The sequence below is a fragment of the Cryptomeria japonica genome, chromosome 10 (assembly GCF_030272615.1).
Source record: "Cryptomeria japonica chromosome 10, Sugi_1.0, whole genome shotgun sequence".
NCBI lineage: Eukaryota > Viridiplantae > Streptophyta > Pinopsida > Cupressales > Cupressaceae > Cryptomeria > Cryptomeria japonica.
Window position 1 is genome coordinate 219,489,103 of NC_081414.1, and position 9,400 is coordinate 219,498,502.

The following is a 9,400-nucleotide window of genomic DNA, read 5'->3' on the forward strand; positions in this document are numbered from 1 at the left end:
AGATTAAAAGCAAGCAAGAATAAAATATTTAAAGGGACCACCTAGGTAAATGACAAGGGGAGAACACTTTTATGATAAATGGACCCATTGCTTTTCTCAGGTATTGCAGCGACTTAAAACCTAAACCCTGAACCCCTTAGGGTTTAAAACAAATTGAAAGAACTTCCTTCCTTTGATGGCTCTTTTATATTTATTTTTTTTATAAAAATGATCATCATCAGAATTATGACGAATACCAAGCTTTTGACCGATGACTTCTTTGACCATCGGTAGAGTCCATTGTCGAATTTCCGACGGGCATGGCATCGTCGACCAATCTGACGCCAAGTTTTCGAGGTGGATTTTGTCGACACTCCAACAAAAATTCATCGAAAATCCAACAAACGGCCGTCAGAAATCAGCTCCGAATGTACTAGTGTTAGGGGTTGATTAGAATTAGTATCAATGTTAATTTATTGAACCATTTCATGTCAATCCCATTACAATTAACTTTTTTATTATTATTTATGAATATTAAATATTTTCAAATTTGATATCTCTCACCATATTTAGATTTTTTAAAATATAGGTATGCTAGTTAATATGTGTTTTATCACAACAATAAAAATGGAACATATCATATAAAATAAATATATTCATTTATTTATTTTGAAAAAATTAAATTATAATAAGCAGTTTATTATATGTAATAAAGTAGTATGGATATCATAAACTTGTTAATGAAAATTTCTAAGCATATTCGTGTCTTTTAGATAATTATTTTTAATTTATTATGTTAGTTTAAATGAAATATAATGACAAATTAAAACAAATAACATAAATATTTTTAAAATATAATATAAGGATCTATAATAAATAATGTTTCTAATGATCATTACTTCCTAATTTACAATTATTGATAAATACATTAAATATTTTTTATATTAAAACCAACAAAACATGGGTTTTGTCCCAAAATACAATAACCCAGAGGGCACACAATAAACCAAAAGACTAGTAGCAGCACATTAACAACACATTAATCACAAACTACTAGGATCAAAACAGAGCCAAAACAACACCTACAACAAAAAGAAACTAACTATAACCATGCTTCTACAACACATAAACGTAATTAAAACTAGTCTTAGTAATTTAAATCAAACTACTAGAGGAACCATAATAAAAAAGTCCTTAAAGTCAAGCCAATTCTGGCATAAAATAGTAAAGTAAAAAAGATAAGGGATCATATCCCTAGTGGCTCTTTCCAATCTTGCTTCCAGCTTGTTGCAACACATTAGACCAGTCTTCAGTTAGGAACTTGAAGAGTTCTTTTCATTTATCATCCTCTTTCTCTTCCTTTCTAGTCATCCCTTGTTGAAGAAGGTAAAAGGTGGTGGCCGAAATATGCATCACTCTCAGACCAAACCTAGAGAGACTTGCCATTTTTCTTTCCAGTTCGATCAACCTTCCATTGGTATTTTTCAGCTTCGCTTCCCACTCGACACATTTTAAGGTCTCTAGTTGAACCTGTGTAGAGGTCCCTGATGGATTTGCAATCTCTTCTAGTTCATCTGGCACCATTTCTCGGGTAAGATCAATCGTTTCATCATTGCCAGAGTCAGAAACATGTGTTGAGCTATTGGCAGTCTCCGTGTTCTCCCCATCTTTCTCCTCTTTCTTTTTTGACAACACCTTTTTACACTTATTTATTATCTCCTCACTTCCATGATCTTCCTCCTCCTTTGACCCCAAATTTTCAATTATTCTTTTCTTTCCCTTCATAATAGGCCTAGAAGAGAGCCTATTAGAACTCCTTGGGGTACTGTTTTCGTCAACCGCTTCATCCTCAGAACCCACTTGATGGATAGTGAGTTTAGCCCACTTGGTTGTGAGTTTCCCCTTCTTGTTGGGTGAGGGAGTCTTTCACTTTCCTTCCACCATATCAGACTCCATGACTTTATGTGTAGGGGTTTTCAGAGAGCTTTGGGCAAACCTGAGTTTAGGCATTCTTTTCTGGCTAGGTCTCAGGATGTCAAGAATGCTAAGAGAGTGGGTAGGCGAATTTGAGGTTTCCTAGTCCACAATTGGTCTCAGTGGGTAGAGAGCTAACTAAAAATGAGAGAGGTGCAAAATAAGGCCTTGGTATATAGGGATGAGTTTTCTACCTTGGGACTTAGCACCGTCAACGACCTCTCACACAAAATTTTCCATAGAATATAAAAAGAAAATTAAAAAGAAAACCAAAGAGTGGTTGTGGAAGTGATTAAACAAGGGGAAATGATAAAAGTATAAAACTTTGAGTCTACCCTTAAGTGTAAAATACTTCATTATCATGAAGCATACATGGTCCTAGGGTTCAAGTAGTTCTTCTTTGTTGAAGCTACCATGGAGTTCGACCGGGCTCTCATCCTCCCTAAAATAATTATTAAGGATCTCATTGTCCGTGACCCAACTCGTTTTCTTCCGTTTCCTCGCCTTGGTAGGGAGACCAATAGCCTTAGCTATCACCTTTTCATTGATTTCGATTGAAATCCCTCTCATTGTCTCTCTGCAATCAACCCATGAAAAGGCGAATTGAATGGATAGAGCTTCATCATATCTATTCATACTCTCAATATACTGGACCACTCGTCCCTCCTTACAAATATGCCAAACTGTAGCCTTGTTCTTGAATTCTTCATGCTTATCAAGATTTGTTCTCATTGAATCACCCTCAGTATACTTTGCACACTTCAAATTTTCACTATTGGCAGTATTCTTTAGAGGGAAAAAATTATAACCCTTCGGGAAACCAATAAAAACAATGTGAGATTCGAAGGCATCATTTATTTGCATGTTATTAAATTCCCCTTTTCTTGTAATAAATATATTTAATGTTATTTAAGAAAATATTGAAATTCTAAAAGTCCATATTGTTCAAGAAAAAGTTTCTATGATTTTCCTCATTCGCAGTCCCTTCTGGAGGACTTCTTATTCTTCGATATATTTGCATTGTTCTATTTTTGTTTTAACCCTAAAAAAGCTTCTGATGATCCATCCTTTAAGAACATAATGCCACTGCAACTTGTATCTGACAAGCCAGAACAATATGTACCCTGTTGAAGAGCAACCCACCAAACTGACAACGCGGATCTCATCGTAGATAGATTGCAAATTATTCTTTTTGGAGTCTTATTACAATGTGGCGATAATAAAGTTAATCTCACCGTCGAATCCAATATTTATTGGAATTCATGGACTGGCAATTTCAATCTAAACTGGTTGTTAGTGCAAGTAAACTATCGATCTGGCACGAAAGACTATAATTATCAGAGAATTTTAACCATGGAGTTGATGGAGGTAACTATCGATGTTATTATAATTATACGACAATTTTAGCCATGATATAATGACTACACTGTGCACAGAGCAGATTTTGTGGGAATGAATATGCCCCTTTTTAAGTTCGATTGTATTCTTCTATTAAACTTAAAGTTATGGGACTTGGAATTTTTCAGCAATGAAGAAAGCCCATGCGCCTGATCTACTTTTGTATTGCTTTTATTTATTTAGCGTTTCTCTTAAAAAAGCCGCTACTTAATGGGCTAAATGCCAAAGCTTTGCCATTGTTAGCGTCTGTCTGATGCAATGGAGAATATGTCTTTAGCTGTAGGCAAATTATTCCTTTTGGAGGCTTCTTGCAATGTGGCGATAATAAAATGATCCCTCTCTTATACTTGTCTCAAGGTGCATCCGCCAATACTCCATTCCCCACTCCATGTGCAGGAGGGTCCTCTACCATGTGCAGAGTTCAGTACAAGATAAAAAATTGTTTACTTGCTGAATCGGATCGAGGTAGTATTCAGAAAGCGGAAATGGCCATTAGAAAATCCAATCAAGGTTCTTACTTCTTTCATCATCTAGTTTAGCGTCTGTGGCCTCTCTAAATCGGGTACATTCTCATTCTCTGAACTTATAAGACAGTGTAGGTTATTGAATACTAATAAGTTTTTGGATTTCATTTCGAAATTTTAGATTATATTTTTTGATCTATGATCAAAATAAGATGTCTATTATATTGCCTAATTCTTGAAATATGATGCAGAAATTCATAATGGTCCCCATTGTGGAGCTAACTTTGGTTTCATTGATATCAATTCTGTGTATATCGACTCAATTTGTTTAAGGACAATACGTTGGTTAGCAGTCGGCTAGTGCCTTTTATGGAGGCAGTGATGCTTTTCATTATCACCATCTATATATGCTGACGATTCCAATCTTTACTAGAATTCATGGACTGACGATTCCAATTTACGTCAGCTGTTCATGGAGGTGAATATCGATCTGATTACTAGGTAAATATACTCATAAGACGATTGTAACCATGTTATAATAAGTACACTGTGCACAGAGTAGATTTTGTGGGTATTGTTTTCTTTAAGTTCAAGTTTTGAAACATGAAAATTTTCAGCAATGAAAGAAACCAATGCGTCCGCTCTGCTTTTGTATTGTTGTTTATATAGGCATTCTCCTAATACGGCTGCTAGTTAACGACCTTAATGACAAAGCGTCCCTATTGTTAACGTCTGTTTACTGCGATACCCCTCATATTGTCAAAGAAACATAAATAGGAAGTGCTGAGTTAACATTCGTTTCAAGAAAATGAGATGGAGGATATTGGTGAAAAAAGACAGAACGACAGATATGATCGTATAACCGTTGCCTGTCTGGATATTTTCAGGCATATATAATAAATAAAAATCGGCAATATAAACATTTTAGAGATCAAAGAGAAAAAGCAGAGATTCTTTGTAAGGTTCAATATGGTCTGTAGCCAGGTGACAGCACCTTCTTTGTGTATACAGAGGTAGAGCTACTGGGCTTTAACTATTTCCGAAATTGAGGTGAATCCTCTGTTTATAGGAATCCCTGAATTCACCCTGGATCATATTGTTTAAATGCATCCGTGCTATAGGTTATAGAGCATCCTAGGAGCACCCTCCATACATGATTGGGCTTAAACCACAAAGTATAGATACCTATCTCCTTTAGATTCAGAAACAATGGATGTAAAGGAAGGCCAGACAAAGGAGAAGAGCTTGATGGAGTGGACGGTGGTGTTGCTGAACTGCTTGGCATTATGCATTGGCACCACTTCAGGGCCATTGTCACTCAGGTTTTACTTCGTCCATGGAGGATCTAGTAGATGGCTGTGTTCCTGGCTAGAAACTGCAGGGTGGCCCATTCTCATTCTGCCCCTCTGCATACTATACAAAAGGCAACGAGATGTTCAACATGTTACTTTCCATCAATGTCTTGCTGCTTGTGCAATTGGGCTCATCACAGGGGTGGATGATTACATGGATGCATGGGGAGTCTCTTACCTGCCTCTCTCTACATACTCCTTGTTGAATGCCACTCAGCTGGCCTTCAATGCAGTCTTTGCATTTCTCTTGGTGCGTCAGAGATTCACCCCTTATTCAATCAATGCTGTGATTTTGCTCACCCTGGGCTCTGTCTTGCTTGCCTTCCAAACCAAGAATGACAAACCCAAAGAGGTCACAAACACAGAGTACATATTGGGTTTTCTTTTGACAATTGGTGCAGCTGGGCTCTATGGATTAATTCTTCCTATCATTGAACTTGTGTACAAGAGAAGCAAGTGCAGAGTAACATATGCTCTGGTGATGGAGATGCAGCTCATAATGTCATTTTCTGCAACTATGTTGTGCACAATTGGCATGGTAGTGAACAAGGATTTTGAGACCGTTGCAAGTGAGGCTAGGGCATCTGATGTTGGGGAAGTTCAGTTCTACGTTGCTTTAGTCTGGAATGCAATCTCGTGGCAGCTCTTCTTCATTGGGGTGTTTGGTGTCATATTTCTAACGTCTTCTCTGTTGAGTGGCATCCTCAAAACTGTGTTTATTCCAGTGACACAAGTGTTGGCAGTTATTATATATCATGAGAATTTCAGCGGGAAGAAGGGGCTCGCTCTGGCACTGGCCTTATGGGGTTTTGCCTCATATTTATATGGGGAGTATATTAAATCCAAACAGCCAGCCAATGTTGCAGAGCTAATGAACCAACGGATTCCTAACCACACCTGTGAATTCCCAGGAATCGTGGAGCAAAAATCTTTGGAGGAGGCTGTTAAAGAGAAAAACTCTAATACTGAAATTCATACGGTTCAGAAATAAATAAAAAATATTGAAATATTTCAAATGTAACGAGTTCGTACGGTTCAAGAAAAAGTTATAGTCTCCTATGGAGGACTGCTTATTCTGCCATATATTTCCATGGTTAAATTTTGTTTTCCTTTTTAAATTTCAAAAAAGCATCTGATGATCTACCATATGAAAAATATGTCACTGCAACTTGTATCAGAACAATATGTCGTCTGTTGAAGAGCAACCCACCAAACTAACAACGGGGATCTCATCGTAGCTAGATGCCCTTAGTTTTATGCAAATTATTCTTTTTGGAGGCTTATTACAATGTGGCGGTATTAAAATAAATCTCACCCTCTAATCCAATCTTTACTAGAATTCATGGACTGGCGATTTCAATCTAAATTGGTTGTTAATGCAGGTACACTATCGATCCGGCACGAAAGACTATAACGATCAGATTAATTTAACCATGTTGTTGATGATGGAGGTAACTATCCATGTGATTATAGTTATAGGACAATTTTAGCCTTGATATAATGACTAAATTGTGCACACAGTAGACTTTCTGGGAATGAATATGCTCATTTTTCAGTTCGATTGTATTCACCTTTTAAAGTTAAATTTACGGGACTTGAGATCTTTCAGCAATGAAAGAAGCACATGCACATGCGTCTGCTCTACTTTTGTATAGTTTATTTAGTGATTCTCCTAAAAAAGCTGCTAATTAATGGGCTAAATGCCAAAGCTTTGCCATTGTTAGCGTCTGTCTCCTCCAATCCTTTTAAGACAGTGAAATGGAGAATATCGATGAAGAAAAAGACAGAATGACAGATATGAGATATGATTGTGTAGCTGTCGCCGGTCTGAACGTATTATGGTAGATATAATAAATAAAATGTGGCAATGTAAGCATCGTAGAGATCGAATGAAGGAAAAACAGAGGCCTTTTTTAAGATGACGGGGGACAGCGACTTCTTCGTGTATGCACAGGTGAGACCAGAGGAAGCGTCAACAATTAGTCTTGAGGGAGGATAAGCCTTTTTTGGGCTGAGGGGGCATCTCTAGTAGTATGACTACTCCATCAAATCCAAGTGCAATTGCTTTCCTTTTCTTTCTATCTCCTTGCGAGGATCATAGTTAGGAGATCTAGCTCTTAGGATTGTATCAGTAAGTGAAGTAAGTGATGATGTATAAGGGTAATTTTTATATTGGTGCATCTAAGTGCTGGATAGACATTTTCAGATTATAGAGTCTATTTAGGATTTGAGGAAGAGGAAGAGGAAGGAATAATAGGCGGAATAGTGAGTTTTGTAGTTTATATCCTTGTGTGGTAATAGCGAGAGAGAAATTTTGGGAGGAGAAGGTGGGCAAGGCAAGGATGGTGGTAGTGATAAAGAGGGAGGAGTTCAGTGAAATTGGTTGTTGATGGGTGGTTTGAGAGCTACTCTCAATGTTTTATCTAAATGGAATTGTTTAGTTTCTTAATCTCTTTTGGGATCCTCTTCATCATCTTTTTTATTTATGAAAGCTTTGGATTCCATGGTGTAGAATGATGCAAAGGATTGAGCTAAGAAAGATCCATTCTAGTTGCACCTATTTGAGGTATTGTCTCTTATAGATGGCTTTATCATAGTGTGTTCTACAATTTTTTATATTTAGCAATCTTTTAGTCTTCTTCGTTAGAAAGAGCAACCTCCCTCAAATGTCATTAATTTCCTTATCATCCTAATTGATTGGCATAATTGACTATATTTAAATGGTAAAGTAAAAATTGGTTCTAGAATATCAAAGCGGTCATCTTCATTATCTTCAACACCTCATCCTAGGTTAAAGACTTTAATCTATTCAACTATAAGCCTCATCTAGTTCTCCTTCGCACTTTAAAATCATCCTCGTAGTCGTTCTAGAAATACTCCAATTTAAGAGTACAAGTATATCTTGAACTAATCTTCTACTTATCATTGACAAATAAATTGCTATCAAAGAAAAATATTGTCCTCTAAAAATGCATATTGATTTTAAAGAGAGGCCTCACTATATTTTGGACATTAAGGATGTCCTGCAATTGTGTTTAATGAGCTCTATGAGGAAATGAATGCTCACAGTTTTCTTTTTTTACATCTGTTGGTGACCGCCCTAATTCGCCTGCATACTTGTATGAGGACACATTGGTCACCTACATAATCAGATAATTTTCTATGGATGATTTTTAACACTTCCATTTTTGATGTGTATATAGGAATTGGATTGAATAACTTGCATGACAAGTGATGAGATTAGGTGTATCATATAAAATTGGACACATCTTAATATTTCAGAAGTAATTTTGACCATAGATAAGAATTTTGAAAAGAAAGTCGACCTCAAATTTAGATAAAATAAACATTAAATATAGTATATATTCATGAACAAAATTAATAAAATAATGATGTTTGTATATTTTTTTATAATGACTTAGAATATTATTTTATTAAAAATGTATAACAATTATTAAAATAATAAAAAATAAAATATATAATATATTCTTCATTCCAATAAAATATGTGAATCAAATATTAAAGATATTCTAACTTAAAGTTAATATTACTAAGTCTTTCATAAATCATACCTAATAGTCAAATAACATTGAATTATATAATGAATGTAAATCTTGTAGATTTTTCTAGAGCATTCAATTAATTTTTTTATTTAGTATAAACTTACGATTGATATTAAGTCATTTGAAATGTTTCTCAATATAATTTTTTAATATGAATTATTAATAAAAGGGTTTAATGCATAATCAAAATAATAATTATGTCGAGAGAGAATCCAATACAGTCACAAAATGATGTGTATATAAAAGAGAAATGTGGGTAGTTACAAACGTATGGCAATGGAAATGGATATGAAATGATTTATGTGATCTCTCTTGTCATACCCCGCCAAGAAACCCTAGAGGAACTAACTAGCATTCCTAAATAAGAGTGAAATATATTTTTTTTTGAAACATTAAGTGAATATCCTATCACAGTGAAAGGTTAAGATTAAGCTTAATTACACAAGCGAAAGAAAACTACTAACCTATCCTCTAAGGTTTCTCAACATTGTTACTAAACTATTCCTATAATATTTAAAGAATTTAATCTAGGCATAATTAACATTTGATACATAAATATGCATAAACATGATAACCATATAAGTAGTGCATCCATACATATTATTGAATCATGAAACCATGTTACATTTAATTAACTTTTAAAACTAAATTCATTGTATAGCTGACAACA

General features: G+C 35.2%; 1 protein-coding gene across 1 annotated transcript; it reads left to right on the forward strand.

Annotated features, from left to right (window-relative positions):
• The first annotated feature begins 4,633 nt into the window (after positions 1 to 4,633).
• On the forward strand, positions 4,634 to 6,201 carry LOC131034855 (purine permease 3-like). Its single transcript, XM_057966453.2, has one exon. It carries the CDS (start codon positions 5,025 to 5,027, stop codon positions 6,156 to 6,158), a length of 1,134 nt encoding a protein of 377 aa, XP_057822436.2. The 5' UTR covers positions 4,634 to 5,024; the 3' UTR covers positions 6,159 to 6,201.
• The last annotated feature ends 3,199 nt before the right edge of the window (positions 6,202 to 9,400 follow it).

Bases quoted from the DNA above. Each gene is read 5' to 3' on its own strand.
- LOC131034855 (XM_057966453.2), top strand. From the start codon at position 5,025: ATGGATGTAAAGGAAGGCCAGACAAAGGAGAAGAGCTTGATGGAGTGG.